The sequence below is a fragment of the Nomascus leucogenys genome, chromosome 20 (genome assembly GCF_006542625.1).
Source record: "Nomascus leucogenys isolate Asia chromosome 20, Asia_NLE_v1, whole genome shotgun sequence".
NCBI classification, from domain to species: Eukaryota; Metazoa; Chordata; class Mammalia; order Primates; family Hylobatidae; genus Nomascus; species Nomascus leucogenys.
This window is the reverse complement of record NC_044400.1, coordinates 64,665,682-64,690,892: the sequence shown is the minus strand read 5'-3', so window position 1 is coordinate 64,690,892 and position 25,211 is coordinate 64,665,682. Positions and strand designations below refer to the sequence as shown.

Genomic DNA, 25,211 nt, shown 5'->3' with positions numbered 1-25,211 from the left:
ATGAGATAAGTAGTAAAATATGTGTGCACAAAAAACAAAGAGGGAGGGCTACCTTGATCTGCCTTGGAGAATCAAATAATCTTCAGGAATTAGGATGTGTTTTGCAGGCAGAGAACTTGAGGGCTTTTTTAGACATAAGAAGCTGCATGTGCAGAGTCCCAGGAAAATGATAGAGTAGTGTGTTTTTGGAAAAATTAAAATTTGCAGTTGTTAGAATATAAAGTGAAAGCCAAATCTTGAAGAAGAGACTGTCCTGATGGCAATAGAATATGAGGGAAATTTTCTAGCAAGGTAGTAGCATGATTAGAGTTCTTTGATAGAAAAATCACTCTAACATGGAATGGAGGGTGGTTTGAAAGAAAGGAGCGCACTGAGAATGCACTAGCAACAGACTCTATAAGAGATAATGAAGGCAGGCCTAGCAGCAGATAGTGCTGGGAAGTTATTCCAAGAGGTGGCTCTAGTGCTCATGCAGTTGATTCCCCTAAAACTTCTATGGGAAAAAAATGCAGGCCCCCTCAAATGTAAAATAAGACTCATGTAGCTTCTAACATAAGACTGAAGACATCTGGGGCATAGTCACAATATTATTTATTCTCATAATTAGTAAAAGTGTCATTTGCATTTTAGCAATTATGTTCTAGATTGATGGTTAATCAGCTGGAATGACAGGTGAAAAATTATATAGTTCATATTGTACTAGTGATCAGCATTATTTAAATTTTAGGAAAAAGATGTTATACAATGTGGAGAATAACTCAGTGCAGGGGTGGAGAATAATGAGAACTACTGTCTGCTTGTTGAATAATACTGTTAAACAAGTGATACAGAAAGATGATTTTTGTAATTTTTTAAAACTAAAATTATTAGCAAGCTGGAGAGTTAGCTCAGTGTCTAATTCATAGTCAGTGTCTAAAATTTTTAGTTATTAATGAGAAATAAAACAACAAAACCTCTAAATGTTTTTCTTTCTTGGGTTGATTTAAAAATATATATATGAAAACATAACGATAGTGACATATTCTTTCCCCCGAAATCTGTGGGCCATGTGCCTAAGCCAATTTTTTTCCCCTGAGTCTACACCAATTGGTTGCATCTATTGAGTGTATCTTTGTATTTGAATATGTGTCCTTGTGAATACATGCATGAAAATTTTAAGACTTATTCAAAAGTTGCACACATAGATATTTTTGTCTTGCCTTAAATGCTTAAAGACCAAATGGAAAATAAGGTGTTTCTCTCCTATAAAAACAACAATTGAATTTACACTCAGGGGAATGTATTTTAGAATGACATCACAAAATGTAAAATAAAATTTAAAAATGAATACTTTTGAGGAACAAGGAATCCCAAGACAGAAACTGATGAGAATCAATTAGTATGGACACACCTAAGGCAAAACTTCTAGCTGCATGCAAAGTATGTCACTCTAGAGGCCAATATTCACTAAGCTGCTGAAGATATTTATTAAATTTGCAAAGTTCTGCAAACTGCAATTACGAAACAAATAATACTATAGGCTAAAATATGTTGGATCATTTTATGTAGAAATATATGAAAGATTTTAATGACATGATTTACTGCTAAAGTTGGAAGTAACATTCCAAAAAATAGAAAGTACTTACTTTGCAATTATATGTAATAGGCAAGATAATCCTTAACATCAAAGAGAAGGAATATTGTCTTCCTCCTTTTCAAATGATGGGCCAATCTTACCTATGAGGGGAATGTGTTGGCTACAGTGGACAACTTAAGATTCAGAAGCTAGTCATTCTGCCTCCTCTTCCCTTACCCCATTAAGACTATGCTCTATTCTGTGGCAGCTGCTTTTGCCATTTACGTTAAAAGCAGATGGAGAAAATGCGAAGAACTGTCAGTTTTATTGCCATGTATAATCAGCATCTGGGCTGTATGTTACAGACACAATCAATCCAAAGACATATTTTACTGGGTATTATAAAAACTTTTTTGTGTTTCTAAGGCAGTCCCCAAATTACAGATAGTGCTATATTTTAATCCTTTTGATCAGAGAGATTGCAGCCAGTTATATTTTTTTCAGCTTCAGTGTGAATGATGTATGTGTGTATGTGTTTAATATACAGTTAACTGAGTTATCTGCAAAACTGTATGGCTAATGTGTTTAAAAACATGATTCGGGACCATATATATTTATTTCACACTAGAAATCAAATCATGTGTGAGATTTATATATACACTTATATAATTATATAATGCATGTGTGGGGGTGTGTGGGTGTGTGTGGGTGTGTGTGGGGGTGTGGAGGTGTGTGGGTGTGTGTGTGGGGGTGTGTGGGTGTGTGTGGAGTGTGGGGGTGTGACGTTACAGTAGTCCCCCCTCTTCCACAGCTTTGCTCTCCATGGTTTCCATTACCCATGGTCAACCTCAGTCTGAAAATATTAACGTATTTTGAGAGAGATAGACCACATTCACATAACTTTTATTATAGTATATTGTAATAATTGTTGTATTTTATTATTGTTGTTAATCTCTTTAAACTTGATCATAGGCATGTAGGATAAAAAAACAGTGTATATAGGGTTCAGTACAATCTGTGGTTTCAGACATTCAAGGGGTCTTGGAATGCATCCCCTGTGGGTAAGGGGAGTCTACCGTATATGCTGTAGACTTTTTATTATTTAATATATTGTGCTATGTATTATATTTTTGATTGCATATACATATTTTTATTATTTCACTATTTTTGTATAAGAAATAAAATACTGTATTTTTTTCTACATCTCATGTAATTTTTAGAAAACATTTATGGTAAGTTATATTCTCCCCATTTTTCAGGAAGAGAAACAGACACAGCGAAAGAAAATAGCTTTTGTAAGGTCCAGAGAACTAATCAGCTGCAGATCCAGAATTTACTCCATGTCTATATAAGTGCAAAGCTCATACTTTTAATTGCTAAATGACACACCTTGAAAAATTCTATGTATGTCTATAAAATGTAGAAATATCTCTTGAGGAGGGCTATTGAAGATTTGGCATGTGGATGTTATTTTATATAGTTTGTCAAAATAAAACGATTTTAAGACATTGAAAATAATGTCTAAGAATTGAATGCTAGAGAGCTGAAAGTGTCACTTAAAGTGCTAATACTGTTTAATATCTTGTAAATGTCTTTAGAACTAGTTTTTTAATTGCCCAGTCATACACACTGCATGTTATATACTCTACTGATGTAAGATCTGCTCACCAAAACCATTAGTGTATTTTATGTGTTACAGAGCCCATCAGTCCACAAGTGGCAGAATTAGACTTCACTGGGCTAAAAGATAGCTGCACGTAATTAACATATTCTAAGGGTCTTATGTTTTAAAACAGAGGGATATGTCACCATTTTTTATTTTCTATAATTTTTGAAATAGACACCAGAACGTGTTATATACTGTTTGTAGTTCATTCTTTAGGAACTTTAAAGTCGTGAAGACATGTATAATGAGGTAGCAGTAATTAGAGAGCAAGAGAAAAAAATTGTACAAGTGGAGACAGAATGGGAAGAAGTCTTTTATTGGATAAAGATACTTTTGAGTTATTTTTATTGGTGCAGTTAGAAAACTGTCTTCATCTTCTCATATATTGAGCATGTAACTAAAATTTCCTTCTACATTTGAAAGAGTAGTAACAGCCATTGCTTTGGTTTCATGTGTGTATGTATGTAAACACACAAACACATACAGTGATAAAATGTTATGCAATCATTTACATAAATTATGTGGAGAAAAAGGTGTTGGCTCCTTTTACATGGAAAAGTCTTTCTTGTAGTATGTGATTTACAGTACTTTCTTCCCCTATTCACTGTCTAAATCTATTTTTACTTTGAAATTCAGGATATTGAATTTTCTCCGAAGAACTGACATTTGAAAATCTCTTAATTATGGTGGATTTTATCCATGGCATGCAAATATATCTTAGCGATTATACTATCTATTTTTGTAATCCCAGAATGTTTTTAATTAGGTTCTTTATGGAACAATGGATTCAAATTTGCACTCTATAAAATTCAGCAGCTTCTATGCTATTAAAGCACAGATTACAGGACAGCAATGCTAGAAAATGTAAATTTTATTTGCCCTTTCTTCTTACCTCAACCTGAAAACTTCATTATTTCACTTCTTTATTTTTTATAATCTGATTTAAATATGTTTTCCTCTTTTTGTAGGACAAAGGACATCATTTGAGATGTGTATTGGGTTTAGTTTATCAAATATATTCTAAAGTTCTTACAATGAAAAGGAAAACCCCTTTATTCTAAAGACCCAAAAGTTTGCAATAACTACACATTACTTTATTGTTTCTCCACTAAATTAAGAGACAACAAGGCCGAGGTGGGCGGATCACGAGGTCAGGAGATCGAGACCATCCTGGCTAACACAGTGAAACCCCGTCTCTACTAAAAATACAAAAAATCAGCCGGGCGAGGTGGCGGGCGCCTGTAGTCCCAGCTACGCGGGAGGCTGAGGCAGGAGAATGACGTGAACCCCGGGGGGCGGAGCCTGCAGTGAGCCGAGATCGCGCCACTGCACTCCAGCCTGGGTGAAAGAGCGAGACTCCTTCTCAAAAAAAAAAAAAAAAAAAAAAAAAAAAGAGACAACAGACATTTTATAATATATTAAAATTTATTGTTTGACATCTGTCCATGGTAGATTTTCCTGCTTGAGAATCTGTCCCTCTGAATGAAGGATGCAATTATGTTTTGCCTTAATGAGCTGCTGAGACAGTGCAATAAAAACCAATTTGCTGCTGAGTCAGTGTAAATAACAACGTAAACTCTGTTTCAAATACTTTTTTGGAAGATTGAAAACAGATAAATGAATAAAAGTAAACAAATCCATGGTACATGTCATTGTGCAGCTTTCTGTGGTACATGTAAATGCAATAGTTTGCGATGTGAAGATCAAGTCTTTGGTACATTGCAATAACAAATGATTCATGCAGCATGACTCAAGTGTGTCTGAAGTATTGTTTTTGCATATAAAAATATAATGACATTTTATCATGACTCCTCTTTGTTTTATAACTTTTTGAGTATGCAGCATTTTCAAAAACCAAGGCCTTATTTATTGTATAATTTGGGTTTTTTTGGCGACAATCAGTGAAATTAGTTGTAGATTACTTACAGAAATTAACATATATTTGAGTGTCATTAGAAAAATTAGTGATCATTACGAGTATTCTAGTTTGAGACTTTAATAAATGAATTTAAAAATTTCCAGGGAAAATCTTCAGTTATATTAAATTATAGAATTAGTTTGGCCACATTTGTGAGTTAAGGTTCTTGACATTTCAGAAGTCTCTATGCTGAATATAATATAGCATAGAATTTCTCTATGCTGAAATTCGTTTTGAAATCTAACTGCAAAATAAGATTATTTATCAATAAAACTTTCACAAATGTACCAACATCTCTGCTTTTTGATTATCATTGAATTCCAGTCATATAGCTTAATATTTTGTACAGAGTAGACATTAAATATTTATAGGGTGAATGAATGAATTAATGATTATTGGTTTCTTTAGATTATTTTCAAGAACCTGAAATAATATCTATGAAAAGTAGTATATGAACTAGCTTTGCATTACTATTAAAAGAAATCTGCTAGTCACTAAGAATTATTAATTTTTTCTCATCATAGCACTGTTATTGTGAGCTAATCTTTAATACATTGAAATAATATTTAATTGACCAAGACATGAAGAGTCTTCTAACCAATCAATATTATTCCATCTATAGCTCTTATTCTCTGTATTTTTATTGATTACATTTTAAGCTTAAAATTTTATTATAAGAATGAGTAAAGGCCAAAAAGAATTTCTCTTAACTGTCAATCAAAACATTCTGATCAATAAAGTAACAGGCAAATGATTTACATGTCTTTCACTCTATTTAGAGCTTTTGAAAAAAAACTACCTTTCTTATGACCTAGATAAATAATACAGAAGACAAATTCATATTTCCATCATACAGTTTATTTACTGTCTTCTGGAGTAAATCCACCCATTAGGAGCCAAGAACCCAGTTAGCAGGGATATGTGAAAATGAATATAATATAGTGGAATAAGAACAGAGGAGTTAAGAGGATGTCCTTGGGTATGTAGGAAAAGGCACAACTCATTATACCTAAGAAAATAAGGAAAGGATTTAAAAGGAGGCCATGCTTTCACTGTCTTAAAATAACTAAGCATTGTTAATATCAGTACTAGTATAAAAGTATCACTAATATACATGTCCAATAATAAGAAAGAATTAAGGAAATAGGATATATTTCGACAATGGAATATTATGAAGGCATTAAAAGTAATGTCTTAGAAAATGTTTAATGGTATAGCAATACATGTATGATATGTTATTGGATGTAAAGACAATACACCCAATTCTATCTGTAGTAATCCCTCAATTACATAAAATATGCTCAAAATTCTATATGCAGTAATACCTCAATTATATAAAATAAATATGCATAAATAAATATGCAAGCAAAAAACATTAAAGTAAAACTCCCTGATCTGAGTAGGGCATTATGGATTTAGTTTTCTTAACCATATTTTTACATTTTCCGAGTACAGTAAGCACCAAGGAGATAGTGTGTCTCATCAAAGGGAAAAAAGATTGTTAGTAATATCAAATGTTACAGTGAGTTCAAGAGCAGTGAAAACTGAGGAAACCCATTGAATGGTGAAATAAAGAGGTCAGAGAATGAACCCTGATACTGTTGAAGAAAAACCATAGCACCGTGAGAAGGACTTTGAAATCAGAAAAGACCAAGATTTTGGCAATTTCATTTAATGTCCTAGGGATAATTTGTTTGTTTTGATTTTATTTTCATTAAATGTTACGTGTGTGTGTGCATGTGTGTGTGTGTATGTGTTAAAGTATTACCAACATTCAATAAAAATGAATTAATGTATATGACATATATGGCCAGTATATTGTCATGATATTTATTCATATTTAAATATATACACGTATGTGTGTGTGTATATATATGCATATATTTTTTCAAATCCAGGCAGGAAAGTGGAGCTCATGCTAGGTGAGCTTTATTTTCCTATTGAAAATAAACTCTATTTTTCTGTTGAAAAACAGAGGGATTTAATATAGAGAATGGACTAAACAGTTGCAGGAAGGTAACAGGGAAAAAACTGCTACCACCCTAGGGCTATAAAGACAGAAGAAGCTGGTATTTTACAAAATTAGGAGGTGGCACCAGCGGAAAGTAAAATTAAGAAGGAGACGAGACCACTGCTGTGGACATCCCCTAAGACAGAGAAGGGAAGAAATACCCTGGCTTCTCCTCCCTGCCAACCCTTCCCCACCCTACCAGTGTCTGTCGCTGGTAAATCTCACAGTAGCCTGTTGGCAAGTGAGCCTGGGATATATGGTTCACTGGAGTCAGCTCTTTGGGAGACAGAGCAGAACAGAGGAGAAGGGGATGGGAATTGATCAGAACGATGTTTCTTTGGAGAGAAAGGAGGCTGAGAAGCAACATTTTTTTGATAGACTAAAATATGTACCAAAAGACTTCATGAAATCTGCTTATTTGTACGTTTCATAACGAGGTGGGTAAAATCTTGTCTTTCTCTGTTAGCAGGACCATAGAATAGATGATATCAGTTATTTTCAACTCTGTGATTTTAGTATACCATAAAAATACTTCAGTTGTGCTCAAATGCACTTCGCTGCAGTGGTTTTTATGTGAAATATTCACAAAATGAATCCACAGAGTCTAGACTGTCTTACTGAAAATATCTGTAGCGTATATGGATTTATAATTTAACATTTTGCCTCATAAGAAGCTTCAAAATTAATTTTGTGAGTATAAAATTATTTTTTAACCTATAATATGCTTTCTGTAGAGGAAATAAAAGGTTTATAAAATTTAATATTCAACAGTAATTTTCTTTGTGGAAGAGTTATGATTGTATCTAAAATATGTAATAGATCTATTCAGTATTTCTACCTATTTCTCTAAGTTATATTAAGGTAATTAAAATGTACTCCTAAGTTAGTTTCTTAAAGGTATTATTTCTTTTGTACAAAGTCCAGACTTAAATATTGATGGATATGCAGTACTTAAAAATCTGTATATTTTAATTATTTTTATAATTGCCTTGTTTTTAAATCCCAATTTGCTTTACATTTAGGGACAGAAAAATTAAATTTAGTAATTACTTTTCAGGAAAAAATATATCACTCATGAAGAACATCAACTTTGCTTCTTGACATGAATCTGAGCTTGAATTAAACATGTCTGAAGGTTCACATTTCCATTTAAAAGTTGAATTTTTTTTTCATTGCAGACGTTTGGAACAGAACACAATCAAAGTCATCCCTCCTGGAGCTTTCTCACCATATAAAAAGCTTAGACGAATGTGAGTGAACAATATTCTATAATGTATGTAATTTTAAAAATTATACAGGTCATGAGACCATTGCAAAGAAACTTAAGTATGAGTATATAAGTGTTTGACAGCTTAAATATTAAGTGATGTGACTATCTGATTACTAGCTCTGTAATAATGTTTTAATCTTAATATCTAAACTATGTAATTTTTAAAGGTCTGTAATTTAGCATATTGATTCATACAAATGTGAATGTTTATGGTCAATATATTTTGCATATGAACATATGTTCAGGTGTTCTATTGTCAAAAATAAGACATGGCATCTTATATGGGAAAGTAGACAATGGTTATTTTAAAAAATATGATTTCTTTTTTAAATTTCTGATCCTTCAGATGTTAAATGTTGCACATTTTGTACGTCTTGATAAGTACAAAACCAACATTTAAAAGCCATACATAGCTTTTTCCGCAGTAAATCTCACTGACATTCGATTGAATGTAACCTAACCCTATTTCTAATCTTAGCGACCTGAGCAATAATCAGATCTCTGAACTTGCACCAGATGCTTTCCAAGGACTACGCTCTCTGAATTCACTGTAAGTATTCACTGTGTCACTGAAGGAAAACGGAAGCCACAGCAAAGAGTGGCTACCTTTTTTAAGTTGTGGTTTAAAAAATACTCTTAGGTTTTTATTATGAATAATGAATTATTAATAATGTTAATTATTATTAATCACTTCTGGATCCCATTATTTTTATGGAGGACTGCTACCCATCACTAAAATTAGCCAATTTTTAGGGGTGTATATTTTATAGTTTGATCATTTTGCTGTTAGGAGAGCAAGAGTTAGATCCCCTTTTTGACCATTTTTTTTTATTTCTAAAAGAAAAAAATATTTATTTTGGAAAGCATATAGCTAGTATCTGGGGACAATATCGGTCTCCTTTGAAATGCTAGGCAAAGTCTTGCTGAGAACACTTGAAGAGGACCACTGAGAGGAAACCTCCACTCTTTTTCATCACCTTAATACTTTCCTAAAAGAATAAGCTTTTAATCTCCCAAAGAACAAATATTTTAAAATATGACAGCTTTTTAATGTCAAGAGAACCTTCAGAAAGATAGCTATGTAAATTAAAGAAGTTTAAAAATAAATGTATAGAGGCTGTTATTAATATTACTTCACACTTACAAAAAATCTTCAAAAGTCCACCAAGTAACCTTTAGATCAGATTTTGTGAAAAATCTTCAAAAGTTCACCAAGTAACCTTTAGATCAGATTTAAAAATTCAAAAGTGGAAGTCGGCGCGTTTTTATTTTTTAAGAGCTGATACTCAGAGAAGGGTTCTTATTGATGTCAATTCCTGGCGAAATCTTTCAGATTTCAGAGGTCGGGGGTAGCCAATGAGAATGCCAAGATACACATGTGCGAGACCCAGATAAACCCCTGGAGTTGGTGGAACAACTTGCTGGCACTCTTTCCAAGGGGAGAACTAGATCGGAGTGCTCATCTGGGCACACGAGTGTTCAGGTTGCTATGTTAGTCTGTTAAAAAAACAAAACAAAACAAAAAAACCCTACAGCTTTCTTTTTAAAAAGAAAAATGGAAAACTGTTACTTAAGTGGCAGTATCTGCTTGGGTTCACTTTTGCTTGTTTTTGTCTTGGAGAGTTTTGACTAGAAGAAGCACAAGATTAGGGGAACAATTGTTGGCAGAAAATATAGAGTGTAGTCATGTATTGCTCTCAGGCTGTACTGTCAGGTTCTAAAATAACTAGGTTCAATGTAAAACTCAGATCACCCAGTCAGATTGTCCATAAAGTACTGTTAGCACCATTCTGAACAGTAATACTATCCAGAGTAAACATTGACAACCTCCCCGTCATACAGAAGGACAAAAGGCAAATCAGCATGTCAGTTCCTGATTCTGCACGACTTTGATCCTCAAAGATAACCATTAAATGTCAAGAAGAAGAGAAATCAGTGGGAAATTCTAATTTATGTCGGCTGGCTTGCAGAGTTTGATATTAAGCTCTTGCCTTAATAATGTTAATTGATACTTCTGTGGTTGTGAGAATTAAAAGAAAATATTTAAAGATATTTCAAAGTAAATTATAAATAGAACAGCTTATTATAATTTACTTCTCTCAATAAATTACATTATGTTTGTTGATAAACAGGGTTCCTGTAATTAATGGTTATAAATTATGTAATCTAATAAACAATAAAATAGTGTGTTGTCACTCCTTTTGCTATATGCTAACACATGTAAAATAACATGCTTGCTACATTGAACTCTAAGGCCTCACGATGAGCGCACTCACACACACAGTTGTTTTAGAAGGCCGTGGAAAAGCTTTATCTTTACTTGTGGATAAAGTAAACTGCAGTTAAGTCAGGGAGTTAAGTCACTGGGTTTTTCCACTTCAAAATGTAGCAACGTGTGGAAGATTACAAACTGTTTGCCGAAAGTGGAATACCTGCATAATACTGCAAAACAGATAAACTGGAGAAGAATCAAATAACTTGAGTTATTTTAGAGAAAGCCCACGTGTTATAACACGTATCATTTTCCTGGTCATGTTCACAGTTTGAGTTCACTTTCCAAAGATTAAGTTATTTTCCCCTCCATAAAATATACTACACATATTTGCAATAGCTCTTTTCTTCATTGAACCACAGTTAATATGTTCAAAAGAAATGTATTGGACCCGATTATGTACTAGGCCCTAGTAGAGTGTCTAGAGATGCAGAGTGACCAGAGCACAAAAATTCCTGCCTCATGGAGGAGACCAGTGATAAACTGGCAAATGTACAGTATACATAAAATTTACCTATATTTATAGTATTACATCTATCTGTAGATGAAAATGCTATGAATAAAAGACAGAACAAGGGATAAGGAATGCTGTGGTTGGGGGGAAGCTAAGACCTTAAATAGGATGATCAACAAAGACCTAAAGATTTGAGCTATGGGAGTGAACTGTGTAGATAGTGCAGATATATAGAGGAAAGGCATTCAAGACAGAGGCAACGCTTAAATACTAAGGACCTTTAGCAGGAGTATGCTAGATGTTTCAAGAATTAGCAAAAAATATCACTGCTACTGGAGTGTAGTGGGTGCTTGAAACTGAAATAATGAAGAGAATGCAATTGTAACTACAGGTCTGGGACACTGTAATTAGGGTGGGGGAGGAAAGCCAGTGAAAGCTAGATTTCCAGAAGAGAATTCTGCTGGAGATCATGATAGTGACCAGGAGTTAAAATCTTCCAGAAGGGAACAGAATACTTGGGAGTATGTAGTTTACTACAAAAACCATGCAAGTACAAGGCAACACCTCTTTTTATTTAAATAAAAATTTTGCTTACAAGTTTTGCTTACACCTGATGTTTTAATACCATGCCTTTCTAGAACTGTACTCAAGAATATAGCCAGATTAATATAATCACTACATTTGCTAAATAAATAAAACTGTTTAAAGGTGATATGATGCCAAGCACCTCTACTGCATTCAACTTAAAAAATAAAAACTTCAGCCAGGCGTGGTGGCCCATGCCTATAATTCCAGCACTTTGGGAGGCCTAGGCAGGCAGATCACTTGAAGTCAGCAGTTCAAGACCAGCCTGGCCAACATGGTGAAACCCCGTCTCTACTGAAAATACAAAACTTAGCCAGACATGGTGGTGCATGCCTGTAATCCCAGCTACTTGGGAAGCTGAGGCACAAGAATCTCTTGAACCCAGGAGGCAGAGGTTGTAGTGAGCCAAGATTGCACCACTGCACTCCAGCCTGGGCGACAAAGTGAGTCTCTGTCTCAAAAAAATAAATAAATAAAAATTTCAAGTTATTTAATCACCAAATTTCATCTCTTACAGACAAGTGGACTTGATTTACCTAATGTTTTTTAAGGCCTCTCCTACTAAGAAATCCTATACTTTTTTTATTAACATTATCATTTATTTTTATTATGTATTATATGAAATTATAATGTTATATTAATATATTGTTACATAGTATAATATGCAGTATGTTAACAAAACAAAAACCAAACATCATGTCGTTTTATCTTCAGGGAATTTAAAATTTCTTTCAATGTGACATCAACAAGATTTCTATAATATTTAGTAATAATTTCTTAAGAATTCAGCATACTAGTGTTTTTAGCATTGTCTGTAAACAATTTTTGTTGTTTTCTGTTTATTACTTGGAAACTTCCTTCTATGGTAACAAAACGTTTTAAGTGTAGTATCAATGTAGCATACTGCTAAGCATATCACCTTTAGGACACTAGGTGGCTGTGTTGAAATCCTGGCTGTAGTACTTGCTTTAGAGGCTGAGCTAGTTACTAAATTCCCTGGGTATTTGTTCTTACATCTCTAAAATGAGGATAAAGTTAATTCCCTGCTGGCTTTGTTATAGAGTAAACATCAAGAGATAATAAGTATGGCCGTAGCAAATTCATCTCTTGATACAAAGCAATTTGTATGTTTCTGGATCTCAATTATCCCAGAGAATCTTTCTTTATGCCCAAGATCCTCGATATATGATTTTTCTCTTTTCCCATTTTTTTCATTAGCCCTTCGTAAATTATTTTAATTCACTTACTCTAATTTCCTTGTTTCCTTAACTAGTTCCCAAATTCCACAGGGGTCTACAGTGGAAGACTTTAACACTGTACTTAAATTTCTGGCAACCTTTTCCTAAACTGCTGTTAACTCTCCTGCCCAGTATCTTGCATTTTACTACAGGTTTTCAATGAAAATTAAAAGGTAGCACCTCTGTTTTGTGCTCTGCTGTATCTTTACTGTACTCTTCTAAAAATCACTTAGAGTTATAATTTTCAAATGTATACATTTAAAAAAAAATTTATAAGTATAATTTCCTTGACTTTTTTTGAATAATAAAGTCTCTGCCCGTGACACCTTTTTCATGATAGTCATCTTATAGCTTCCTATTTTGGACATTTTTTTCTCTTCAGTAGGAGTTGTCTTCTGCCAGCTTTCTTTCTTGAGATGGAGTCTCGCACTGTCACCCAGTCTGGAGTGCAATGGCGCAATCTCGGCTCACTGCAACCTCCGCCTCCCAGGTTCAACCGATTCTCCTGCCTCAGCCTCCCGAGTAGTTGGGATTACAGGCACCTGCCCACCACACTCGGCTAATTTTTTGTATTTTTAGTAGAGACGGGGTTTCACTATGTTGGCCAGGCTGGTCTTGAACTCCTGACCTGGTGATCCGGCCGCCTTGGCCTCCCAAAGTGCTGGGACTACAGGCGTGATCCACTGTGCCTGGCCTCTGCCAGCTTTCAACAAGAGCACGAGAGCTCAAACACTGGTCACCAGCTATTGCTGCCTCTTACTGTCCTAATGCTGAAACTCACAAGGGCTAAACTGTGTTTAACATTCTTGGCCTTCCTTATAGCAGCAGGTACAAGAGCTGCCTTAAAATTTCCCTATTATTCCAAAAAACTAGCAAAAAAACCTCTATCAGAGTATTTGTATGTTGTACACATGTAATAGTGCATATGTATATACTGTCTATGTGGTATGCTGAACATAAGTCATGTATAAGAAACTGTAGAGAAGATACTCAATTAGTCATTCCTGGTATTTGGATGATATTATCCACATCCCTCATGTATTGATTTTCGTTTCAGCTGATTCCACTTTTGCCTTTGTTTCTTTTAAAAATTTATTTTCCTCCAACAGTGTAACACAAATTCTCACTGGCCTTCTCTTAGTTCATATCTTTATGTGATGATATTTCTTTCTCTCATTTTTATAGATTTTGGCCCTATCTCCTGGGCTGTCATCCAACTTCTCTATCCTTGTCTTTGGATTTTTTATATTTTAACTTATTTTCCTTGCTGTCATTTTGATCTCATTGCTGTGTAAAATACTGTACCCAGCCCTAGTCCTGCTAAACCTTTTTGGAGAAATGTCATTCCCATTACACTGAGTATTTCTTTATTATTTTTATGGTTGATACTCCATATAGCAATAATTCCTGTACAGATAGATTTCCTGCATCCTAGTGTATTTTCCTCCTTTTTTTGCCATTTACCCACTTTGTCTCATTAGCAATAGCATCTGTTACTTTTTAACATGGTCTTAAAGAAAGCAATGACTTATTGGAAAAAATAATTCCACAATATAAATACGATGCATCTCCTAGCTTGTTCTCCTTTCATGCTATTTGGGCCAACCTTCAAAGCAAAAGTCTCAAGTGAACAACCTACTAAATTGTCCACCCCTTGATACTCATGCAGATCCTCCACAATTTATATACATCTTTGTTCCTTTCTAAATTGCAGTGGATTCACAGTATCAGACTCTTAGACTATTCAAAATTACTCTTTTGGATTGCCCTTTGAAGCCATACTTTCTTTATCTCAGTCATATCAGTGCCTGAGACATGGGCAGATGATGGGCATTCAAAAATGACAGATTCAATTGAACTGAGCACCAAACTTAGAATCGGCAAAGTTACTGGCACATAGTAAGTGCACAATCTCTATTGTTGAATGAATGAATTGAAAGATACTGAATTGAATATCCCAAACCGGTGCCATCTTAATCTACTCATTTGTGTTTCCTAATGCCCTCTCTTCTCTTAATCCTGACCTAAAAATATATATTTATTCATGCTTTGCCTTTTCTAATTCCCTTTCTACCTTGTTCTGGACAATATAGAATCCTCTCTTTTTGTTCATTGATTTTTAAAATGGTTTCTTCTCTAATTGATTTACTTTTCTAAAGAAATCTACATTTTCTGCAAACAAAATTGCATGTTCTATTTTATAGTTATATCATGGAATCTAAAGAGACAAGTGGAATATCTCTTTACACTATAATAGCACCCAGCTTTATTTATTCCTTTGAGGATTTTCTTCACATTTTATAATATACCTTACCTCTCTCTGACATCTCGAAAGAGGAACAGCTTTTCCCTCACGTATTCATCTCTCTTGTATTGTTATTTTCTTCCTTTTCAAAAAGAGATTATATACTGCTGCCAAACATATCAGTTATTTAGATTCTCATTTCAGCTTTTTCTTTATATGTTATGGCAGCCATTTGTTTATTTCCCAAAAGAATATCTCTCTGATCTTTGAAAATAATACATGCTTATTTTAGAGATATATTAAAATACACAAAAATATGTAGATGTAAATTCAAATCACCTCTGGATGGCAAATCATCTGCCATCTAAATATGTTTCCCTTTTATTTTGTGCATATATATATATATATATATATATTTTTTTTTTTTTTTTTTTTTTTTTTTTTTTTTGAGACGGAGTCTTGCTTTGTCACCCAGGCAGGAGTGCAGTGGCACTATCTTGGCTCACTGCAAGCTCTGCCTCCCGGGTTCACGCCATTCTCCTGCCTCAGCTTCCCAAGTAGCTGGGACTACAGGTGCCCGTCACCACGCCCAGCTAATTTTTTGTATTTTTAGTAGAGGCGGGGTTTCACCGTGTTAGCCAGGATGGTCTCAATCTCCTGACCTCATGATCCACCCACCTTGGCCTCCCAAAGTGCCGGGATTATAGGTGTGAGCCACTGCGCCCGGCCTATATGTATATATTTTTAAATCAAAACTAACATAATACTTTAACATGCTTCTTTTTTACTAATGTTGTATCATGAGGACTTTTATGTCTTTATGTACTCTTCTATACTTGATTCTACACTTAGCATTCTTTGTCATATATAGAGTGCTCTCATTACATGTGAACTGTGTATGTGTGTGAGTAGAAAAACAACTTAAAAGGAAACATTTCTATGAAATGGCAATGCAAGCGGAAATGGTATATACATATATAAAATGTTCTTTATTTTTCTGTTTTCCAAGTGTTCTACAGTAGGTATATATCTGATCTGTAATCAGGCAAAAGACATTTGCAAATGAAGTTTGTTTATTCAGCTGTAACTTTTATGATGTATGTATTGATTGCCTACTAGCTTCCTGTATGCCTGAGTAAATATGTATTAGATGAATTTGTTATGCAGGTTTGATGTCTAATTTTTTCATTTAAAACATTTTTTTCAGTGTCCTCTATGGAAATAAAATCACAGAACTCCCCAAAAGTTTATTTGAAGGACTGTTTTCCTTACAGCTCCTGTAAGTATTTGACTGTTTTGGATCTCTCGAGCCTAATAATATATATTAGCCAGTTTTTTGTCTCATATTTTTATGGAGGCTTTGGAAAAATTTGACTCAAAATGATACCAGTTTAACAAAATAGAAAACAGTAGTCTAGTCAAGCAAACATTCGTGATTATTTACTTGAAGAAACAACTTTTTGGAATAGTCCCCAAACCATTTTATCTACACTATCATGAATGTATGCATTCTGGCTGCTCTATCATTTAAAGCTTCTACAATCCCTGTCTTTGTGAAACATCTCTGTTTTAATGTAACCAGTAGTTGGAACCGAGAAAAATATGGTGATCACTTTGGGAAGCCGAGGAGGGTGGATCACGAGGTCAGGAGATCCAGACCATCCTGGCTAACACGGTGAAACCCTGTCTCTACTAAAAAACAAAAAATTAGCCGGGTGTGGTGGTGGGTTCCTATAGTCCCAGCTACTCAGGAGGCTGAGGTAGGAGAATGTCATGAACCAGGGAGGCGGAGCTTGCAATGAGCCGAGATCGTGCCACTGCACTCCAGCCTGGGCGATGAAGCGAGACTCTGTCGCAAAAAAAAAAAAAAAAAAAAAAAAAAAGTTTTGGTGATATACTCAGCAACCTTTGTCCAAAGAATCTGCAGGAGCCACAGTGCTGCAATAACCTCCTCAAACACAGATGGTGTGCGGTGAGCAGTAACACACAATAATCCTCAGACTAAACCTTTAGAGAGAGAATTGCCTGTAAATCAAAGACCACTCTGATTAGACAATAGATACTACTCATTTGTCTCAAAAGAAGTATTTACTATATATATTTGCAAAAAGCGGATTTAACACCATGTGTTTTAATGCATGCCCATATGAAAAGTAAAGTTGGAAAAAAATGCAAATATTAAAACTTGGTGGTTAATCATCAAATTCTATTCGTATCATCAGAGGACCTCATTTGGAGCATACACTGGCCTATATGCTTTAGATACAAAGATAATTGTGTTTTGATTTTTTTCTTAGTAAATGTGCCTTAAAATCCTTATGTATACAATGTTATTTTCCTTCTGGAGTGTATTTAATTCTTGGCATTTATTTGGTAATGACTTATTCCTAATCCCACAATCTTCATATATGTGTGTGTGTGTGTGTGTGTGTGGGTGTGTATTCCTGAATTGATAAGCTTATGTTCTTAAGTACATCCTATTATCCATGTCTTAAACTTTTTCACCATTACGCAGAAATGTATTTTACATTACGCCTCATTGCACGCACACACACACACACACACACACAAATGAAACAAAATGTTAATGAAACAATAATGAACCTTATTATGTATAGTGCTCTCCTTTCTGTTCACCCCCGCCCCAATTCTCTCTCAGTGCTACATAACCCAGTAAATTTATTTTACAATAGACCAATGAGTCATGAGAAATACTGATTTTGTAACTTAATGACTTTATTTGGGTTTCAAATTTTTCTAAGCTTTGCATTTCTGTTATTAAATATTGCTACTAATTTGATAAAATTATGCTATTCACAGTCTAGATGTCTGTACACATTGTAGATATAGCTTGATGCTGTAACCAAGTATTGCCTACTTGTGACTCACCTCTCTGCCACTCTTCCACATTCCCCTAGAATTACTCTCCGTGCCAGTTATTCACAATCACTGTTACTATCACTGCCCTATCTACTACCAATACGTAAAGTGTCACCTTCTGTTTCTTTCCATGCACACTTATTGGTGGTTGATGTAACACACATGCTAATAAAATATGGAGATCTATATAGATAAACTTTACTTCTAAAGCCATCTTTATAAAGTTTCATTTCTACACTAAGGCTCATTCTTAAGCCTGCCAGAGGGAAAGAATGGCATGATTATCTCTTTACAGCTAGCTGAGAACTTGGTAAAGTTAAGTGTCTTAGTTTTGGTTGGTCAGATATTAGAGAGAAGAGGCAGGGAAATAAAGGAAACAAAACAGATTTTTGTTTAACATTTATTTACTATTCCTTGGGCCACACTGAGTTAAAGTGAGTACAAACTGCATAGATGCAAGATGATGCAAAACAACATCTTTCAGTTTCCTCAGGCTCCACACAATTCCATTGTCCTTGTTTGCTCTCTAACTGCTTCATTCAATTAGATTATTAATTAAAGAACAGGTCAGCATTCCTTGAGTTGTGGCCCAGGGAGGAGAGATATGGGGTTAATTAGCCCCTATCACCCACCATTTCTTGAAGGCTTTTAAGAAGGTATTACCTATACCAGAGGGAAGATGAAAGCTTCAGCTCCTGATGGGGAATCAAAGAGCACAGCCAGTTGAGTCACCGTGAGAAAGTCATCACTTCGCATGTTGCTGATGTGGCACCTTTAAAAAAAAATCAAGTAAAATGGAAATACCCCATGTTAACGTAGAGATTGTTTTATTGTCAAAGGAGAAAATATTTTTAGTATGTTAGATAAAGAGGCATACCCAAACCACATGACACATATTTTTTGAGCTGTTACATATTTGTTAAAAGTTCTAAGTGTCAAAGCACTGAACTAAATATAGCTAAATATAGCTTGATGCTGTATCAAGTATTGCCTACAGTTTCTCCCTCTTAAGGCGGAAATTAAACAAAAAATTTCTCCATCCCCATGGAGAAAAATAGTCTTTCTCTCCTTATATAATAACACTCTTCAGGCCATCGCCAAGGGGACCTTTTCACCTCTTTGGGCCATTCAAACTATGTATGTATGAGTGATTTGGATCACATTTGATGACATTGTTTCCACTCTGAAGGTAAGAGTTGAGTCCATTGCAAGTCATCTATAAAACTGTCCTGTATGTGTTTCCAAAGGCATTTGGCCCAGCACCCCTTTATTTGTGACTGCCATCTCAAGTGGCCAGCAGATAATCTCCATACCAGCCCTGTTGAGACCAGTGGTGCCTGTTGGGGATGGAGAAAAAGAATATTATTTTTTTAAAAATTGTCCTTCCTGAAGAGGGAGAAACTGTCATTGGACAAATAAGCAGGTCTGCATAAAACAGGTGACAAGACTGCATAGCCTGGAATGACATTTTCAGGAATCCAGAGGGAGGAGTACTCTGTTGGGTGGAAGTTGAGTTCAGAAGGTGGTTGAGGAAAGTGGAGAGCAGAGTACATGCTGAAGAATAAACCTAAGCTCACACAGAGTCACATGCACAAGAATGATGTTTGCCAAAGTATAATCCATAAACCACAGTTCCACAGAATATTGATATAGTATATAGGGGAAAAAAGGAGTTTGTTGGGAATTATGTTTTTTGTTTAATATTTATATTATAAACACCTGTTTATAAGATTTTTAATATTTATTTACTATTAAATATTATATTATAAACAGGTGTTTATAATATAAGACTACAGCCTATACTAATGTACCATGTGACTCTCCAAGAGGGTTGTAAAGTATTCATTCAACAACCGATATTTATTGAGCTCCCAGTATGTGCTGGGCAGCTGGGAAAGGAAGGGAAATGAAATAGACATATGGATGATTTACTGTGGGGGTAGGGAGGCATATAGATGACAATCAGCAGTAACACAATAAGTTGTGTAGCAGAAAAAATATATATACTTTAGAAAATAGAAAAAGAAGATCAAAGTAAAAGGAATTGAGAGTGCTAGGGGTTGAGAAGGCGTCAAAAAACAGCCTGCATGTGTTAAGGAGAGGGGTCCGGGAGGCTGGATTGAGAAGGCAGTATTAGAGCAGGCTTGACATCTGGGAGATGAACATTTCAGACAGAGAATAGGAGAGCCTGGTGTGTTTAAAAAAGAGCAAGGACATCAGTGATTGGAGCTGAAACAGCCAGGAGGAGAGAACTGGGAAGATTGCAGAGTTGTGAAGAATGGGCTACAGGTCAAGCTGTTGTGACGACTTAGGCTTCTGCTCAGAGCCAATTGGGAGCTGTCGCATGGTTCTGGGAAAGGGGTGACATGATCTGTTCCTTGTTTAGAAGGATCACACTAGCTACTGTTTTGAGAATAGCATGAGCTACTTTTCCACAGAGTGTCTTGAGGCATTAAAAATATCTTAGGGCATTTTTATGGTGTCCTTGCCAGTGGAGGCTGGGTTTCACCTACCTTTGTGTACTATTCCACCTTTACATCTTCCAGAGGAAATGGTTAATATTTGTATTGAATATATGTATAAGTACCATTAGATTTAGGTTCATTTGATCACATCATTTTTGCTTTATATGGTAAAACCCCACATGTCCAGCCTCTAATTCCTAAATTATTAAAGTTAAAATGTTAGTGTTGAGGTGAAAAGAAATATATTTCTTGACTGGGTTTTCTTAAAAAGCACAAAATCTTGCAGGTGAGTTAATGAGATGCTATGCTTTAATTCTACAACTATTTAATCAAACAGATTATTGAATGCCAACAAGATAAACTGCCTTCGGGTAGATGCTTTTCAGGATCTCCACAACTTGAACCTTCTCTCCCTATATGACAACAAGCTTCAGACCATCGCCAAGGGGACCTTTTCACCTCTTCGGGCCATTCAGACTATGTATGTATAAGTGATTTGGATCACATTTGATGACATTGTTTCCACTCTGAATGTAAGAGCTGAGTCCATTGCAAGTCATCTATAAAACTGTTCTGTATGTGTTTCCAAAGGCATTTGGCCCAGAACCCTTTTATTTGTGACTGCCATCTCAAGTGGCTAGCGGATTATCTCCATACCAACCCGATTGAGACCAGTGGTGCTCGTTGCACCAGCCCCCGCCGCCTGGCAAACAAAAGAATTGGACAGATCAAAAGCAAGAAATTCCGTTGTTCAGGTAATTTCTTCACGTGTTGTTTCCCCTGTGACCAACAACAATGGTTACATGAGACCTAACAAAAGCAGCTGGCCTTCGGCTGATTAGTGAACACTGTAGAATCATATTTCTTTTTCTTCTGCCCATGAATAATAAAATAAAGAGAACTGTAGACACAATTCAAATAATACCTCTGTATGTAACGTTTTGACACCATATAGAGCAGAAGAAAATAGGCAATTGACCAAGTTAAAAAGATGCCTAGATACTTCATAGTACCTTTCCAAAATTCAAACTTAACAAGAGCCTTTTAGCTAACTCAGAATACCTTTAAAGTATGTTAAGTCTCATGTTTGTGGTATTGACCAACCTCAAGTAATTAACTGTGTTTTCGTTTCTTCAGAGAGTGAATTGAGACTTGGTTACATGATTTGTTTGGGCTCAGAAGTACAGGGGCGCCAGGAGGGACTCCAGATCCCTTGCTTCTTACTCTGAATGCACTTTCTCAGTTTGCATTCCCTTATTTTGCATACAACTGTGAGGTTGCATTTTTTCCAAAAGCTATTTTTTAAAATATTTTGGGAATATTGCATTTATTTGTGAAAAGCTAAATATGAATGCATTGTATTGATATTAAATGAAAGGCTGCCATCATTCAAGTTTACTATTTGCTTTGATCTAATATTTTCCTTTTTTATGATAGAATACATTATATGTCTTTTTGGTAGTATGCTACCTAACTATTCCAGGCGTATTTCATATTCGGCAGTTAATTTCATACTAAAAAGCTAATATAAGAACCAAGCTGGTTATTGTCCATAGTTATAGATGCATTTACTACTCACTGTACATTATTGTACTTCAGTCACAGCTGTGAATATACATTTTTCACTTAATTGTAGTAACTTTAGTCCATTCTTAATCTAATATAACTCATATCTCTGCTTGCTGACATTCAGGTGCATCTTCTATTTTTTTTTCTCTTTTTTTATTTAGCTAAAGAACAGTATTTCATTCCAGGTAGGTTTTGCTCGGTAGTAGGACTAACTACAGACACCCCTTCCTCACCTTATAAAATATAGCTTCTAAAACTGATATGCATGCTTCTGAAAGTACAGTGGATACTCTATAGATAGATTGACTTATGCATATATCACTTGTAGCTGTTTCCTGAAATCCTGACCTTTGCATGCAGCTTCTGATGTTAAACATATATATTATTAAACTCCACCTTTTCTTCTCTTTCTTTTACTTTGGCGCATTATCTAAAATTTCTCACAGTAGCTAAAATGTTTGAAGTTATGGCTTTCTACTTAAATCATCTTCTCTCCTTACATTGTATATCTGATCTTCCAACCTGTTTTTAAAATATAGCTAATTGAGCTGGTTTTAAAGACAGAGATCTTTCTGTTGTCAAAGAGCTAGTTCTACATGGAAATCAGTTACAGACACACAGAATTTCATTTTCAATCATGAAAATTACTTTTTTTATAGATTCTTATATTTAAAAACTGTACTTATTGCTTTACTTTTGCTTCACTGTTTATAGAAAAACAGCAGCTCCCTGCTGATTTATATGCAGTTGTTTCTTATTTGTTTATGACTTTACATTCTTCTATATCCAGAATTACAATATAACTCCATAAAAAAGAATATTGATGTGTGATGTGAAAGCATCAGAAGTTCATGGGCACAAAATGCCTTGAATAATTTAGGCAGATAGATAAAATGTTCCTAAGAAAAGTAATCGCAATGTTTTACCACTTCAATCGTAACACTATCAAGACTGATGATTCTAGAACTAGCTCTTTAAAATACGATTCTTTACTTATTTTTCCTTGCCTGCCAATTGTGTAAAATGCCTCTTGACTTGTTTGTTTTAAACCATTATGTTAAGTATCGATTGGCCACATTCATCATCTCTTGGGTATATTCTAGATTGTAAAATATTTTAAGAGCTATAGATTAAAATATATTTCTACAGCGTTAGTGTACAGTGTTAGTCTAACGTTCCATATTTTCTTAAGAAGAACTCTGGGTTTAGTCTCTATTTTAAGGAGATATTTGTTAGCTTGCCATTATCGAATTACAATTTGGATAATTTTAAGGATTTAGTAGATTTGGTGATATGACTTATTTTGAGCTTGAATGATCGATAGCATTGTATATTATTATACTGGCTGCATAACAAGTAACATGTTGAAAAGAACAGTTGATTGGCCTTCATTGACAATGTTTAATATTAATTACTTTACCCAATTAAGTGGAAAGTAATCTGATAGATATTATTTAACCAGAAAAAGCCATATTTTAAACACCAGACTACCTATAGAATAAAACATTAATATGATTTAAATCCTAAAATTATGGCAGTAATGTAATTGGTATCAAATTATTCAAACTATTTCATTTAAATATACTTAATTAATAATTGATAAATTTAATATTTCCAATTCACTAAATAAAGAACGAAAGTCAGGTTGTTTTCATATATTCTGATATAGTTTTTCCCTGTTACTGACAGCAGCCAAAATAGGATTTGGATATTATCTTTTATGTCAAATATCGTGTCTTAAGTTTCAATTTATGATAATTTAATTTATATTAAACATAATAATTGTACAAGCCAGGACTCAAAAGGATCATTTGGGCCTCCTCCCCTTTTTTCCAAAAATTTTAATTAAAATTTGAGTCCACCTAACAAGCCACCATAAAATAAGCATTATTACTGTTCCATTGAATACAGATTATTTGAATTGCAAGATATCCAGTGTACCTGTCACTTAGACTTTGTGTACTCTTATTTAATTTTGGGGTGAAGCTTAAATCATAAGACACCAGATCCTCAATAAATATCGTGGCATTAACTGCCAAATGTAATGAAACCATTATATTCACCATCGCAAACTTCTTTTGAGTTCTGATTCCATTTCCACTAAGAAACATTATTTATAAGTTGAATAGTTCATTAAACAGTGTACATCACAACATAAGGATTAATCCAAATGTTCTAATGATTGTCCTTGAGTATCTCCATGATTAGTTTTTCATTCACCTTTACGTGTGTACCTCCCTACTACCATTTTATATGGCATTCTACGTATTGCAGTGATGAAAGAAAATCTGTCTTGCGGAGTGTCCATCTTTTTTTTTTTTGGAGACGGAGTCTCGCTCTCTCCCAGGCTGGAGTGCAGTGGCGCAATCTCGGCTCACTGCAAACTCCATCTCCTGAGTTCATGCCATTCTCCTGCCTCGGCCTCCCCGAGTAGCTGGGACTACAGGCACTTGCTACCACGTCCAGCTCATTTTTTTGTATTTTTAGTGGAGACGGGTTTTCACTGTGTTAGTCAGGATGGTCTCAATCTCCTGACCTTGTGATCCGCCCGCCTCGGCCTCCCAAAGTGCTGGGATTACAGGCGTGAGCCACCGCGCCCGGCCTTAAGAGTTCATCTTTTAAAGGAATCGAGAACTTAATTTGCACTATGCATCTTTTATTACATTGATTTTCTTGTGACACCACCGTGCTTCAAAATATTATTTATAAAATTTTACAAAGCATGACAATTCCCATCACACCATGCTATTTTTTCAATAATTCCCATAATAAAGAAAGAAGGAAGAGAGCTTAGTTTTATAAATATGTATATTAATCTTAATTGGGATTACTCTTTCTTTCCTTCTTGGTGATCTTTACTTTTGCAGGAATTCACCATTTTGGCTGTAAGTAAAATGTCTGATCTGAAACATAATGCCCTCCCTTTTCAATCCTGATGTACCTTCTTCTAATCTTGGTCTTTGGCACCTTTTTTTCAAGAGGAAACCACAGATCTTTTGAGCTTCTCTGTTGTCCTTGTAGCTCACCTTCAACTTCTTCCTGGATGTTGTTCCCGAAAGCTGTTGTTTCCATTCTGCAGTTCT

At 34.8% G+C, this 25,211-nt stretch overlaps 1 protein-coding gene across 1 annotated transcript in view; it reads left to right on the top strand.

Moving 5' to 3' along the window:
* The window catches only part of SLIT2 (slit guidance ligand 2), a 374,620-nt gene that overhangs the window by 254,160 nt on the left and 95,249 nt on the right, over positions 1–25,211 (top strand). The window contains exons 11-15 of the mRNA XM_030801111.1: positions 8,329–8,400; positions 8,899–8,970; positions 16,422–16,493; positions 20,897–21,040; positions 21,151–21,314. Of these exons, the coding sequence (XP_030656971.1) occupies positions 8,329–8,400; positions 8,899–8,970; positions 16,422–16,493; positions 20,897–21,040; positions 21,151–21,314 (524 nt within the window). The remainder of the gene's footprint in view (positions 1–8,328; positions 8,401–8,898; positions 8,971–16,421; positions 16,494–20,896; positions 21,041–21,150; positions 21,315–25,211) is intronic.